Source organism: Falco rusticolus, chromosome 9, assembly GCF_015220075.1.
Source record: "Falco rusticolus isolate bFalRus1 chromosome 9, bFalRus1.pri, whole genome shotgun sequence".
Taxonomy (NCBI): Eukaryota; Metazoa; Chordata; class Aves; order Falconiformes; family Falconidae; genus Falco; species Falco rusticolus.
This window is the reverse complement of record NC_051195.1, coordinates 3,035,076-3,051,057: the sequence shown is the minus strand read 5'-3', so window position 1 is coordinate 3,051,057 and position 15,982 is coordinate 3,035,076. Positions and strand designations below refer to the sequence as shown.

The 15,982-nt window shown below is 49.3% G+C and overlaps 1 protein-coding gene across 1 annotated transcript; it reads left to right on the top strand.

Annotated features, from left to right (window-relative positions):
• Positions 1 to 1,760: 1,760 nt before the first annotated feature.
• On the top strand, positions 1,761 to 4,990 carry FOXI2 (forkhead box I2). The gene is made up of 2 exons (XM_037401346.1): positions 1,761 to 2,294; positions 2,376 to 4,990. Exons 1-2 carry the CDS (start codon positions 1,844 to 1,846, stop codon positions 2,564 to 2,566), a joined length of 642 nt encoding a protein of 213 aa, XP_037257243.1. The 5' UTR covers positions 1,761 to 1,843; the 3' UTR covers positions 2,567 to 4,990.
• The last annotated feature ends 10,992 nt before the right edge of the window (positions 4,991 to 15,982 follow it).

Genomic DNA, 15,982 nt, shown 5'->3' with positions numbered 1-15,982 from the left:
CAAACCCAGCCTCCTCAGTGCTTCTCACATCTCTGCAGCATCTGCTCCGAGCCTCTCCCAGCATACTGCATCAGACCTGCCATGGGAATGCTGATGCCAACCCACAAATAACACAGTTTAGAAAGAAATGGTTGGGCCGTAAGAATGGTATTGGAAAGGCAAAGGCCTGGTGATACAGATGTACTTTCACCCCTGCAGTCACAGACCCAAAATACAGATCAAGAATTGGAGATTGTTTTGTTTGTGTGAGATGCCACCTGAAGCATTTTCGTTCTCCACCACAGACCAGTGTCCCATTGATATTTGCCTATATATAGCTATAGCTACTCATGAAGCCATGTCTTTTATCTGTATTTCTGAGGAATGGTCTGAAATTTCCAAAGGACAGGCATAGTCTGTAGTACAAGAATATACAGAAAATCAATTTAAGATCAATTCTCCATCAAATCATGAGGTGTCTTCTCTGAAAAGTGAAAAATTTTAGATTGTTTTCTTCTATTTTAATGCCAATGGAAGAAAACATAACCCAAGACTCTGATTTTACAGGAGAGTAAGAAATGCAGAAGATTTTATAGGACGTCACACTTAGGTCAAAAAAGTGAAAATCAAGTCATGCCCATGGGTTGGGTTTTTTTTGGTTTGGGTTTTTTTTTTTTTTTTTTTTTTTGCAGCTGCAATATTCCACCAAAGCTGTGTAGGTGCATGGTTTGCCATGGACCAAAGCAGAGTGCGAATTTTAGTTTAAAGTCAGTGTCAGCAGTAGCAGAAGCAGCAAATCCTTTCCTTCCCTTGCAGCCCAGCGTGTGGGCAGGGGGCTGAGGAAAGCCCAGCTCCCTCGCTGCTTTATTCCGTGTGGCATGGGGGCAGCAAGGCGCTGAGCACCGGCAGGGCACGGGGTAGCACCACGGCTTTCTGTAAGTGCTGGGAGCGTGTGGTTCGAGTTCAGGAGTTCAGTATTAGGGGTTTATACGTGCATGTAGGATGACACGTGCCTTTAGGAGTTATTTATAAAATATATTCTTATTTCCAAATGATAATTTTTTAATTATTTTTTTTTTGTAGTTAAGGGAAATGTGGGAGAGCGTATCAATGATGCACTGTCCAGGCATTTAACTGCTGGAAATCAAAGCTTGCTGAAGGAAGGGACAGTGGGGCCTGCTGGGCTGCCTTACCACAGCACTATGCATCCTGAGCAGGGCCCCGCGTCAGGGCAAGGATCGCTCGTGTCCATCAACGCTCAGAAATTGTTCGGTGAGGTACCAACCCGGGAGTTCCAGCTTTACCGCTGAAGCTCTGGCATCTCCCTGGCACTGGGATCAGGGCACCCTTAGCCTGCGCACACGCAACAACATCTGGGCACAGCTGGAAACGCCCTCTTTGCCCCAGCCCCCAGGGGCTGGAGGGAGGATTCCGGCACCTTTTTCCACTTTTCCCGACCAGCGGGTGGGTTCCCTGCGCCAGGACACGGCTCCCGCGGCCGCTGGGATCCCGCGCTCGGGCTGGGGGCCGGAGCAGGAGGTACCGCCGGTGCCTCTCGCCGCCCCGCCGTTCCCGAATTCTCACGGTTTGTCCCGGAGACTTTTCCGGGGCGGGGGGGGGGGGGGGGGCTGGGTGGGAAGGCGGGGGCGCGGCCGTGCCCCCCGCGGGGCTCGGGGCGGGCTGGCTCCGGGGGGCGCTGCCCGCGGCGGGGCGCGAACACGCGTGGGGCGGGGGCGGCCCGGCCGGCCGGGGGGTCCCGCCCCGCTCCTCCGCCGGCGGCGGGCGCGGGGCCGCGGGGCCGCGGGCGCTATTTAAGCGGGCGGGCGCGTAGCGGCGCGCTGCCGCCGGGGCTGGCCGCCGGAGCATGCACGCCTTCGGGCCGCCCGCCCAGCCGCCGGCCCACGCCCGGGAGCTGCTGGACGCGGCGGCGTGCCCCGGCATCTACCCGCCGGGCCGGCCCCGGCCGCCGCCCGCCGCCAACCCCTACCTGTGGCTCGGCGGCCCCGCCGCGCCCTGCCTGCCCGCAGCCCCCTGCCCGCCGGGCTCCGCGGGCGCGGAGCGGCGCTGGCCGGCGCTGCCCCCGCCGCAGGAGTGCCCGCGCCCGGCCCGGCCGCCCTACTCGTACTCGGCGCTGATCGCCATGGCCATCCACAGCGCGCCGGGCCGGCGCCGCACGCTCAGCCAGATCTACCAGTACGTGGCCGAGAACTTCCCCTTCTACAGGCGCAGCAAGGCGGGCTGGCAGAACTCCATCCGCCACAACCTCTCCCTCAACGACTGCTTCAAGAAGGTCCCGCGGGGCGAGGACGACCCGGGTAAGGGGCTGGGGGGGGGGGGGGTCGCGGAGGTCCCGCGGGGCGCGGAGGCCAACGCGCGGGCGGTCGCTGTCTCCGCAGGCAAAGGCAGCTACTGGACGCTGGACCCCAACTGCGAGAAGATGTTCGATAACGGCAACTTCAGGCGGCGGAGGAAGCGACGGGCCGAGGCCGGCGCGGCCGAGGGCGCCGGGGGGAGCGGCGGGGGCCCGCGGCCGCCCTGCCCCGCCGCTGCCGCCCCCCTCTACGGTCGCGCCGGGGCCCAGGCGTGAGCGCGGCCCCGGCCCCGCCGCGCTGCACCGGCCTCACCGGAGTGGAGCCCCTTCGCAGCGCCGACGTGTACGTGCTGGTACAGCGCCTGGCGGGACCGAGGGGGGGGCGCGGGGGGCCGGGCGAGGCCGTCGGGGCCGCCCGCGGGTGCTGCACTCCCTCCCCCCTCCGCCGCCGCTTCCCACCGAAACCTCGGAAAGGCCCTCACCGCCAGCCGGGCCGGTGGGCGGCCTGGTCCCCCGCCCCGCGACGGCCCGGCAGAGCGCCCCGCAGCACCCAGCGGGCCCGGGCCGGGTGCGGGGCTCCTGCCCCCCGCGGCCCTGCCGGCTGGGTCGGGGCTGGCGGGGGCCGGGTCCAAAGCCCGCACCCCCCAGAGGTGCCAGGAGCCCGGGATGCAGGGAGGGACAGAGGGATGTCCCCTCACCCCCCAGGACCCGCTCCCAGGGGGTACCGCGCTGGCATGCGGGGCACCCAGCCCCGCCATCCTCTGCAGCGTCTCTAAATAAACCCCCTTCATTTTGTCCAAACACACAAGATCATCTTTGTGTCAGCCTGCAAAGCTGATGATAATTTGTACGAAGAATTTCAGATTTAATCGAGCGTCCAAAATTAAGCCGGATCCCCGCTGAGGAGCTCTTTAATTGCTCACCGCCTTGGCGATCGCCGGTGGGGAGCGGGTGGCCCGTGGAGCGGGTGTCCCGCTGCAGCCCGGGGTGCTCCATCCAGGCACCTGCCGGCTTCCCGGGGCACCTGCTGCTTCTCCCTTGGTAAGAACTTTGACGGCTGAACCACGGCAGCCGCACACGTGTGTGGGTTCTACCTGTTTTGTGAAGCTTTGGAAAAGCGCAGCGTGGCACCAGTGGGCTGCAGCCATGGCAGATATGTTCGGGCATTTTATTAATTTTTTTAAATGAGAGGGGTTTGGGCCACCCCTGCTTGCTTAGTAATGCCTGGTGCCCATTCCCTGCTTTTTGCTTTCCAGTCGTTTTCTGAAGGTCCGTGAGTTTGAAGAAAATGGAATTGTGAACTATATAATCTGTTGCCTCTCCTTTTGGGCTGTCTCCAGCCAGCTCTTCCTCACTTATGACAAAAATACAGCTTTCTTAAATAAAAACCTGAAAGTGGTGTTTACAAGAAAACAACTCCGAACAGAGTTTTGTGCATTATAATGGAACTATAAAGCAAGGTTGAAAAAAAACCCACATAAAACAAATTAAGAATGTAAAATGTGTCAGAGGTGCAAGTCCCCGATGGAGGGGAAGAATCAGCTGCACAAGCAAAGTTTTCCTTGCCCAAAATGTAATAAATAGTATTATAAAGTATCTGTTCTACAAATATCCCATTTCAGTAGACCTGGAGTGAAGGAAAAAGCCAAGTGAACTTGTCAGCCAATAACCTGTGTAGGTTTATTTAGACAAATGTCTTTTTTTTATTAATCTCCTGTTTCAGAAAAAGCTTCATACAAGAAAAAATCATTTTTTATACGAGAAAAATCACTGTTCTGAAGTGGCTTTTAAAAATATTTCAGACAGAATCTCTTTGTATTGTTATTTTCCAGGGCTATCGAGCAAGAAGACTTTTAAATTGCAACCGGTTTCCTTCTTAAAGTGCATAGAAACCTGTTCAAGGTTTCAAGCTCTTGTTTCAGCAGGGCAACTGTTAGCTACAACATTAAAGGGTGCAGGGGAAGTTACTTTTGCAATGAGTTGTGTTTTAAGCTGCTTTTTTTCCAGGTGGCTGAAGGTTGGGGTGAGCAGGGCACGTAGAGAGTGAAGAGGGCAGATAGCCTTGTATCGTTAGCAAAAAAAAAGGGGGCTTGTTGATTAATTTCTTGGTGAAAATAACCGCATGTTTCAGTTGGCATTCAAATTTTTAAAAGCTGCCTTTGGACTGTTAAATTCATTTGCCCAGGACTGGGCACACACTCTTAAATAGGAAGGATGGAGAAACTCGCCCTGGTGGATCTGGAGGACACTTCCCAAGACACGGTGAAGACCTTGACCTCAGGGCTGGGAAAGAAATTATTTCACTCAACCCACATTTTCTTTTGCTTCAGGATACAAAGTTCTGGATCCAACCATATGGGCTGCGCTCTGTATTTTCACCTTGAGACTGTTTGCCCTGGGGCAGTATGCCATTGTAGGACCCTGAAAATACAAAAAGGAGAAACTACCCATGGCTGCAGGTGCTTCAGGCTTTCCCAGCATGGTCTTAGCAGCTCAGCTGGGTCCTGAATTGGGGAAGGCCATGGATAGCTCAGCGAAAGGACCACACTGCATTGCCAGTACTTTTCTTCAGGGACCATTTCAGGTGGTGATTCAATGTGTACTTGGAGGACATGATTTGTATTTCCTTGTGCTTCTGTTGTAATTCTATTTTTGTGTATCGGAAAGGAGCATTTTTTAAAATAAATTGGTCTAATTGGAGCAGAGAAGTTGCAATCCCTCTAAGCAAAAACGCCCTTGATGGAAGAACTGCATCAGGTAACAAGTCTTTGGGCTAACTGGGCAGCTGCAGACTTCAGTGAAAAAGGGGGGTGGGATGCTGGGATGGGATGTGGTCCAGCCTTGCTTGGGCCAGACTCCAATGGAAGCCCAGAAACGGTCTCGTCTAGTCCTCAGAGCGCAAACTCTGGAGACTGGCAACCCGTGGCTGCCTTGCTGAGCCATGCCAGCCTCAGCCCTGAGCAGTGTGGGGACACGCCGGGCTGCAGCCTTGCTGTTGCGCTGCCCCCCAAGCTCCACGCTCGTCCCCGCTGGGCATGGCTGCGGGAAGGTGAGACGGGTTGTTCCTGGGGGTTTGGGGTGAGTCACGACGTAGGGAATCAGAGACCACTGAGCAAATGACCTGGCTGCTGCTTTCCAGTCACGCCCTGTCCTTACTGCTGCCAGGAGGGACTGGCTGCAGGGCATCCTGAAGGGGATCCCAGGGCTCCTCGGGTTTCACTGGCTTTCTATAAACTGAACTGATGGAGACTGGTGGCCCCACAGCTGCCTTTCCCAGGCCCCGCTGCTGAATATGGCAGGTCACCTCTGCGTGCATCTCCCCGAGTTATTTCTCCTTGCAGCCGCGTTGTGACTGCAGCAGATCTGAGTGTGGCAGAAGATACTTCAAGTGTTTGCATGTAAGCTGAGAGCAGTTTCCCCAAGCTCCTGCCCTAAGCTGTGAGGTAAGGTGGGCTCTTCTCTGGGGGCCCGCGGGCAAGGAGCCGACTCAGGAACTTGGACGAGGCTCCTAAGGAACCTGTCCACGTTGGCAATGCAGAAGGGCTGAGGAGCTGAGCTTTTTCACTTGGAAAGTTAACACAGCTGGAGTGTCCCGAGGTGTGTGGTGCCACAGCAGCCTGACACACTCCCTGCCGTGACACACAGGCTGGATGACTTCCTACCACACGTTTGTGTGAGCTAAAGCTTCTGACACCGTTTTCTTATTCTCCCCATCTTCTCAAACTCATTGTATAATCCAAGTGATCCTATGCAATAGCCAAATGACCAGACTTGGTCTGAAAAAAAAACCAAACCCACCACAGGAGTTCCTCTGGGTCTGGGAAAGAAAATAAGCGCAAATGTGGGCACAGTGGGTCTGGACCTGGTGGTGGGAGCCTGCTTCAGTGCGGAAGGAGGAATGCCAGCCCAGGAAATGGTGAAATGAGAGCAAGGGACTGCTAAATGCAAATAGAGGCCAATGCATGCCCAGTGACCCATCTCTGCAGACAAAAAAGCTCAAGGTGCACCTTAGCCGATAGCCTCAGCTACGTGGTGAGGGTGGTCGAAGTGTGGAATGGCATAAAGTTTGTGCATTAGTGGTGAGAAGTCTAACATGAGTAAGCATACAGGATGCTCTTGCAGTTAGATGCAATTTCTGATATCTCCTGATCTTGGGAATGTTAGAAATCTACCCCTTGCTGAAGTTTAGAGCAACTTGGTGCCCACTGCAGTGTTAATTCTTCAGGGATAGGTGTCACATCAAGGCAACAGCATCTTTTCTCCATTTTCCCCACAACAAACTGGAGGTAGGATGGAAAAGGTTTCACTAGTTGAGGGAGTACCCAGACAGAGCAAGAAATTGTGTTCATGGTTCATTTCAGCCAGGACACACTGGAGAATTGGACTTAGGGTAATACATTATGGAAGAGTTTGGGAAATATGGTACCTCCACTTTCTACACTGTGCTTTTTACACGGGCTGTTGTAGCACTGGCAACAAATAACAACAGCCTTGGTTCATTATTCAAGGATAAACCTATGGAATTAAGGAAATAGACTGTTTCTTTATCCACTGAGAGTTCAAAAAGATAAAAAAAGCCGTGATTCCTTCACCCTAGAGCAATGTGTTGGTCCATATAAGAAAGAGAAGGGACTGTCATATAATCGTAAATCATTTTTTTGGGTCCAGGCAGTGATGTACTGCTTGCAAGGTTACGCCATGGCTGGTGGGTTAGCAGTTAATGTGCTGAATATTTAATTGTTGGACTGCGGTTTGAGCTCAGCTTCAGGTCTGAAGCCAAGCGAGTTTGGAGGGCTCGCCTCTACTCTTAGCAGACAATAGTTGGCTTCACAAAGAACAACCATGCATCGCTTGCTTATCATCCCTGGCAGTTTTTCCTCACGAAAAGGGTTGGACAAAGCTTGTGGAGTGCATAATGACCTCTGGCTCATAAGGGTGCAGGGGATTTTAGTTGCGTGCAAACAGTGCCTGTGGGGTGTCTGCTGAATTAACTTGGAGGAATGGAAAGGTCTGATGGCGAGTTCCCAAAAACACATGCCGTCTGTCCCTGCGAGTCTCGCTGGCTAAGCAGGGGAAGACAGACAGTAGCTGGAAAGGAGAGATGGAGTTTTCATTTCTTAAGAAATTAGTCTGTGAATTATTTTACTAGGTTCAATTCCGTATGTTTTAGTCCTAGTGATATTTTAATCTAATTGCAAAAGCAATAATTATCGATTTTTAGAGTGATTATTACATTGGAGGAGTCCATAATAAATGCAAACAGGATGTGATAAATCAAACTTCTTTCTATTTTTTATTCAATTTTCCATCAGCTCTGATACTTGCGTGCAGTTCATCCTTGCTAAGCATTATGATTTCCCCCTGCTTTACTCTATTACAGCGTTGCTTCCCAGGGGTTTTATTGGCAGTATAGAGCAGGGATTATCAAATTTTATATAGCTATACTGTATGGGTAAAATCAATACGTAAGCCAAGTTTCCACATTCTAGTCACTGCCTTGGAGTCAATAAGGCAAGGGCTGAAGGGAAAGCAAGGCTTGTGTACTCATTATGTAAAAATAACAGGAGACTCATCCTTTTCAGCTGGTGGTATAGAAATTCACACTGCAGGAGATGGTGCTTCTACTTCTGGTAGCACCAGAGAAAAATTACGTGGGCAAATATATAGTGAAAGCAGGTTAGATGTGAACATCATCTTGTAACCTGTAGCAATTCATCTCTGTCCACTGACTCTGCTTCCCCGGGCTCATGCTGACTCCGTGTCCTGGGAGGACCCAGGGACCAGACGCTGCTTCTGCTTCTGCACGTACAGATTTGCACACCACCAGCCCCTCTCCCTGCGCTCCCAGGAGACATCCAGTGCAGCAACTGCATCCCAGCCCCGAGCATCTCCCCGATGATGAGCCTGGATTGTACCGCTTTTGCAGGGGGAGTAACGCTCTGCAGGGACAGCAAGAAATGCCTCTTAAACAGTGCAAGGGAACAACCCCCTGTGTGAGCGCGGGGTGCTTGTCCCTGCTCTGGACACTCAGGGATGGGATTTCGTGTGGGCACCCAAATTTGCCAAGGCCAGCTGTCTGTCCCACCGTTAGGCAGGGGATACTGGAGATGCTGAGTTGCTCTGAATAATACCATGTGCTGACTCAAAAAGAGAGACACAAGTTTTGGAGGGCACCAGTTCCAGTAAGTGCTGCATTAGGTGTTGCAAAAGTGGGGGTGGCAGAGGGGAAATGCTGTAATGAAGTAGTGGAAAAACTGAATTATAATAAGAGCGCTGACTGGTATTGGCTTTAAGATCGTATGGCTGTAATAGGGGCTACAGACTCATCCTGCCTGCAGCAGCAGCATTTACAGTGCCCTACTCATACCTACTGAAAAGGATTAATCTGTTCTTTTCACAAGATCAAACTGACTTTTTTTCTTTCAAACTGACAACTTAGCTATGATTTTTTAATATTTTTTTTTTAAGGAAAATGCTTCTTTATTACCTGTATAACCAGGCAGAAGAATTATTTTTTTTTAATTGTTTTGTGTTAGGGTAATTACTGCTGAGTTTGCTGTAAGATTTCATACTATTTTCTTTGTTAACAGCTTAGTTCATTTATGACTATCAGGGTTTGATAGAACTGATACGATTTATTTTATTTTCATTATGAGCTCAGCTTGCAAGGTGTCGCTGCTCATGCTGAGTCCAAAGACATTTTAGGCTTATGAGTTTTCTATCATTTTGTTAAGATGAACTCATTAATTTTTCTTCAGACTAAGAAAAGCCAATGCACAAAACCATTTCAGCTGCTGGACAGTTGGTCACTACCATGGCTATCCGATCACTTCACCACAGATGATCAGCATAGACTCTATGCTGTGTTAGTCATGACTTTGTAAAATAAAGTTAGTTGTTTGCTGTTCATGTCTAGATGCTGGTTGGTTTGGTTTTTCTTTTTCCTTAAAATGTTTTGTGTAACTTTTAACTGATCAGTAACTTTTAACTGATCAGGAATTTTATAAATTGTCTTAAAACTCTACCCTGGAGCTTCTCATTTACATTAAGACCATTTTCTAAGGACTGAATGTAATTAATATCTATTTAAAGTTCTTTACGGTGCCCAAGTGTGTAGGCGAGCATTCTGCAAAGGGATTTGCTCAGTTGCTATCTTGTAACATGTAAAATAAGAGCAAGAATAATGGACAGCTCAGCTTCACTCACTTTTTCCTTCATAGTTTCTGAAAGAAAAGCACCATCCAAAAAGCAAACAAAAATATACTCAGGAAAGCTGTTTGGGGCAAAAATATCCTTCCTGTAAGTGTCTTTTCTGGCACTGTAATAGCTGTGTTTGGACAAAAATGTATGTATCCGTGCTGAGATTCACAGACTATTACCGAGGAGGAGGCTTACTTTCAGGGAGAATTCTCGATAAATTGATTCCTCAGTTCAGCCTGTGTTTGCTTTTTTCTTAGACCCTGTAGGTTTTGGCTTGCACTCAGTTTTTGGACAAAGCCATTTATCATGTCATGTTTGACTTCTGCCTGCTCTCTGCTCAAGTGGCCGGGGCTGCCCAAGGCACCCATTAACTGCACACCTGCCCCAGAGCCGCTCCGGCCGCCGGGAATTACCCCGGGCTGCTGGCTGGGAACCCTTTTGCCCTGATAAGCCTTGGGGCACATCGGTTGGGCTTGCAATGAAGAGGGAAACAGCCTTAAGAAGGAAGAGTTTTAATACTTTAATGGAAGGTTTCAGATTCATATGAGCAATTTTAAACTACAGGCTTGCTTTTTTTTTCTTTTTTTCTTTTTTTTTTTTTAATTACATAGCCTGGCCCTCCAGGTTCCCCTTGTAAACTTGCTGGGGCTGATGGCATTCCCTTACATTTCTTTTTCCCACTTTGGTTTCTATAATTAAGCACCTCATGGTTTGTTAAGATACAATACATGAAAAAAAGGATTTTAAAGCTGTTGATTTACGATGGGAAGCCAGGTAATCACAGTTTCTTACTACCTGCTACATACAACCTTACAGGAGAGGTTTGATCCATTTTTTAGAGGAAAAAATTGTTCAGAAAATCACATGTATTAAGAATAGCATGCGCTTAATTTAATTCCCACTGAAGCAGTTAGATTTCATTATTTAAAGTCAAGGAGTTGCTTTAAGTGTTTCCCTGACTGAGCTTATATTGTGAGTGGGTGCATTGGACTCATCACAAAAACTGGAACCCATGACAAAAACTCACAGAAGAAAGCTTCAACCCCCCTTCAATGCAAGCAGGTTAACAAGGCATGACCCAAGCAGCGTCACCTCCATTTCTGCTGGCTTGCTAGAGCGCTCAGCGCTTTCCTTGTGGGTAGTGGCTGTTACTCAATTAATGCTTCCTTTTTTCTTCAGCTCTCAAGTACTAGCCATTGGCAAGACCGCAGTAAAGGAGAAGACATATCTCCCCTTCTAAAGAAAAATCTATACAGGCAGAAGTAAAGTCTGCTGACAGTAAAAGGCCAGTATGACTGTGGGCTCCAGCAAACTGCTTGCCCAGGTCTCCTTAAATTATATCACGATAAAGAAAACTTGCCCTTCATTTGTCAAAATTCATTAATAGAAAGGCACATGCAAGGCAGCAGAAACTCTTTGCCATGAAGGTTAATAGCCTAAACTCTTCTGATTTTAGGTTATTAAACTCTTAATAACCTAAACTCATCTGTTCACCCACAGCTGTGCCTTTGCTCATGGTCCGGCCAAAGCTCTCCATACCTGCACCATGAAGGACATCCCAGGTGAGGGCTGGTGTCAATACTACTATGTCCATTGGCCTTGCAAACAGGTTTGGAGATTTCCTTTCCTCCTGGTCCACAGGCACCATCCAGTTGACCCTGGACCTCAGGTCTCTCTCACACATCAACATCCTCCACATCCCGTCAAGGAACTCGCCGTGTGCCCCTTTCCTCGGAGAGGAGGGCTCCCTCCTGCCTCCCTGCTGCCCTGCACCTCCCCGCACACCGGTCAGGCAGTGTGCTTCCACTTTGCGAGACAAGGTCGTTAACGAAGGTACTGACAAGGTTGTGCCCTAGACCCAGCCTGAAGCGGTGTTAATGTGTATTTGCCGTGGGAACTGAGTGCTGTGCTGCCCTGCCCTGCCCTGCTAAGCCACCCTGGGAACGCGCCAGTATCACCCCAAACTGTCCGAGTGCCCACTTGCCCATTTGACACCATTTCTTGCCACTGGGTTCTTTTCTTTGGTGACATGGTGCATCCCTCCCCTTCAGCACAGGAGCCGTTGCTCGAGTGAGGAGGCAATACTGAGTTTTCAAGTTCTAAAATGGCAGAATTACCCAGCAGCAAGTGGAAAATGAAGAATTTACCCTGGTACCTTACAGCACCAGTACTGCACCAGGCTAGCGTCTGAAACAGGACAGCTTCCCACACCGTGCAGCTTGCTCCCAGTTTATGACGGCGCGGTGGAGCGCTAATTCTAGTCCTGCCATGTCAGCAGACTGCAGCCCCTGTCCCTGAGCACAGGGCAAGCACACGCTTAACTTTTCTATATCCCGGCACTAATGTCACCTCGTGGGGACTGCACGTAATACATTAAAGTACTGCTTTGTCTTTAGCTGTGCAAAGGGTTTCTTCGAGACGTCGAGCCCAAGCCATGAGTACAGAGGAAAAGTGGTCAGATTGCCGGGACAGAAAGTGCAATTATTCCAAATAATAGGATATTTTAAACAATCGGATGCAACCTTAATCTTTGCTTTAAACACACAAATCTCTTTTCATAAGGTATGTAACTTTTAATAATTACACGTCTTGAAAAACTACGTCAGTTGTGGGTTTTATCCATCTAAATTTAAATGGAAAGGTATAAGTGGCTGACTGATGCTAACATTTCTTTTTAGCTCTCAGAAAAAGCCGTATTAAGGATACAGAAAAAAGCGACTTTTTTTCTGTAGCGCTAAGGTATGGCTCATTAACACTGCGAGTCAAGTTTCTGCTTGTACGGTATAAAGCTTTGTTTGATAACGATACATTAGTCACAAATTTTGATACTTTAATGCAATATTCCCTTTTTCAACAACTAATTACTACAATTAGCTTCCCGCGTAGTAAATTCCTTCTTCCTCCCATCTCCCAGCCACGAGCCTGTGACAACAAGCATAGAGCTGAAAAAAGACTTTTGTCATTGCCGCTTAGTCCTTGAGAGGGGTCTACAGAGAAACGACCCTTAGCTTGTTAATCGGGAGGATTTTTTTAGACACCTGTTACTTAAAATTTGTCTGGGAGCCTCGAGGAGGAAAGCAAAGGCTGAGCGGGCTCTGGGAGAGCCCCTTGTTGTTTGCACGGTCCCTGGCAGTGTGCTGGGCACGAGGGCAAAGCCTCGCTGCAGGGAGGAAAAGCCGGTCCTCGCCCCGCTAAGAGCCGGTGACATGCATCGCCCGGCCGCTGCGCCCGATGGCTCTCTGCAACCCTAACCAGCATCCCTGGCACTGCCCCAGCCCTGCCGCAGGAGGCTGTGGCTCTGGGGGGCGGCGTGGCAGCAGAGGACAGTGCTGCCAGCCTTGGAGGCAATAGCAGTCATTTTCTGGGGGGCAGTGGAGGAGCTGCAGACCCGGACACCTTGGGCCAGACTGGCCAAGTCACTCTACATGCATTTTCAACTGAACTTTTCCCTGCTTTTTTCCATGATGCTTGAATTTCAGTACTCGTTTGAGATGCAACTCAGCAGATTTTCTGTTCTCTGGGGATAATTCCTGCCTCGCATCTCGATTCCTGCCACATCCTGCTTTGCCCAGTCCTGCAAAGATGTTTAGGCTTATTATGCCTGTCCTACATGAAGTCACAATAAAGTTATATTCCACTGATGCGTTTGATGAAGGAAGAGGTCCAAAGCCACTTAGGACACAACAAAGCCAGGATGCGGCCAGGAGCAGGAGCCTCTCAGCTCACTCCAGCCGTGCACGGACAAGGAGAAGAAGCTTCATCCCGGCGTTTGCCTGTAGGATTTCCTCCAAAAACGCTTGGCAGCCCAGGCTTTGTGTTTGAAAGGTCCTATTTCCCCAATTACGGAGGCAGAATGTGTTTGTTTTGTAGGAGAGGCAGTGCTTTTGGGGTTTAGTCAGATCTTGCCAGGAAGACACAGAAATCGTTAAGCTGATATGTAATTGGGAGTGAGAGGGCGCTTTCTAAAAAATAATGAGTAAGCAAAGTTTAATTGAGGTGAGGAAAAATATAAAAGCTGGAGCTGGTCCTTCAAGTGGTGAGATTAAGTCTCAGCTGCTCTTCCCATGGATGAATTTTTAATTAAGTATAATCTGACTGCGTTACAGATAGAAGATGAAACAAAATACTCTGATGAATCCAGTTAGATGGCCAGATCACATCCACTTCATCCCTTCTTCACTCTTCCCTGTGAAGCACTGCAAGAAATTTAAATCATTTAAACCCTTTTGGTTCAGAGTTGTAGTGTTCTTCTGGCACGGCACCTCTTGCCCAGGGACGTGCAGACAGCTACTCCTGGTCACCAGCTCACTAACATCCACCTTAAAACTGGTTCCTTCCTTTCTCACACCCAGTTTCATTATTTCAGTCCTTCTGATCGTTATAAACATTCCTCCATTTTCTGATGTAAATTCAGTTATAACTATATTGGAACATTTCTTTCTTCTGCTAGGACAAAATTTTCCTTCGGTTAGATAGTTCTCCCCCTCCGGTATTTTGGCTTTCATCAGAATGGAAGTCTTTTCCCCTAAAACAAGCTTGCTGTTCTCCTAGGTGCTGCAGTTGGCATTTTCTGTACAAGTTGATACCCCCCTCCCTTCAGGTTTGGTTACCAAAATAATTGCGCTGTGCTGAATATGAAAACACTGGCTTTGTAAAGTTACATTTCGCCATTTTTGTGCTTGGTGTTTGGCCCTTCTCCTTCTAGATAACATGGGAACAGCAAATGTCAATAGCTGGCCCCTACGCAGTGCCATGCTGGGGGGGTCCTGGGGTGCCTCCCCCTCCCCTCCAGCGTGATGTGCGCTTTGCGTCCCTTTCAGCCTGAAACATCTTGAAATATTTTCTAATTCTTGTACTCATTTCCCATTTTCTCAATTCATTTTTCATGTTACAACGGAGTGATGAAGCATAGATAGATCTATTGTATTTTTCGAGAAGGAAACAAGTTACCTTAACAAAGATAGATAAATTGATCTAGTATTATATCCCAGTTTCCATTTATCCTTGCATATTTACTGGAGCACTGGTTATATTCTCATCCACATTGCCCTTCCGACTCACCATCTTCCATGTAATAACTCTTTTGCCTTTAAAATAATACTTGCACAGTCCAGATAATGGAGGAAATGAAAGCAGATAAAACATGGAGCACATATTGACTACGTCTATAAAGTTAAGTAGTGCCAGAGCACAGCCAGAGACACGGGAAGGGTACTGGTCTATACTGGTGCTTTGGCAGAGCAGTCCCTGGTGCAGAGGCACTGCACAGGGCCCTCCCAGCTGGCAGGATGGAACCCAGACACGGCTGCCAATGGCTTACCTGGGTTGTATTCTATGTGCAGCTAACAATTTGGGCTCATCGTGATGAAACTAATTGGTGTTGTAGCCCAAGTGCCAAAAGCTGCGAGCAGCTGAGTTCATGAGGCATTAGATCATTTCTAACATCGCTCCGTTTCAAACTGGGTGCTTCTCTAGAGATGGTAGAATCTCTTGTGCTGGAAAGAGTAAACTGTACCCACTGTAATTAGTGTTAAAAGCACTTTTGTCCTCATCATCAACATGTCATCTCGGCGACAAAGGAGAAACAGATTTGGGATGCTCGGCGCTGACCTGCATGGATTCCCCTGCCAGCCAGGGTGGACTTCTGGCTGCTGGGAGAGCAGAGAGGGGTGGATAGGTGGTGGTGGTGCAGCTCCTGCCTATCATCAGCGATCCCTGAGTGGGGCAGTCATCTCAGAAGTATTTCAGATTAAACTGCTGACTGAGACAGAAGTGTGTGTAACTCCAGAAAAACACACAGAGCTGGGGGTGGTGTGGTGTAAGGGCTTAGTAGCAACACCATCACTGAGGAAGTGCAGGTTGTAATCACAGACTGGAGCTTGAAAGGGGCCGTGAACTAAGGACTTCTTGAGGGTTTTGTGGTGGTCCACCTGAGAGGGGCCAAACAGTCTTCAGACCCTAGACAGCAGGCATTTCAAGTTGGTCCGGACTGGAAAGTTGATTTCCATGCTGGGAATCTACCAAGTATCAGCCACGCGGTGCCCTCGGAGCCCTGGTGGTGCCTCTCGGGAGGCTGGAGGGCTCCTCCGAGCAGGGGAGAGACTTTCCATCAGTATGAGATTTTTCACTCCATATTGAAGTTTGACCCAGACCCTGTAATTCGTGGTTTCCTTTTTTCCAAGCGTAGGAAAAATCATGTGTTTCTCCAGAGTTTCCCACCTATGTCTTGGAAAGTTGAAAATGATTTTGTATTTTCAAATATCCAAAGTGCTGGGGAAGGCTGCAGAGCCTTAACCTCGGCCCCATGCTGGGGTGCCAGGAGCAGCAACGCTGCCTCTCCTCCTGCCCAGGACACCCCACCAGGTACCTGCACTTCTCACCGGCGTGTAACCTTACAGACGGATACTTTTTGAGTCAGAGGTTAGCTAAATGCATCACACATCATTCAGGTTTGACACTTATAATGCTGTATTCTGGAAACAGTTAATAGCC

What these genes read in the sequence shown, in the direction of transcription:
- FOXI2 (XM_037401346.1), top strand. Translation starts at nt 1,844, where the DNA reads ATGCACGCCTTCGGGCCGCCCGCCCAGCCGCCGGCCCACGCCCGGGAG. An exon ending in GCGGGGCGAGGACGACCCGG is followed by an intron (nt 2,295 to 2,375) that starts GTAAGGGGCTGG and finishes CTGTCTCCGCAG; the next exon opens with GCAAAGGCAGCTACTGGACG.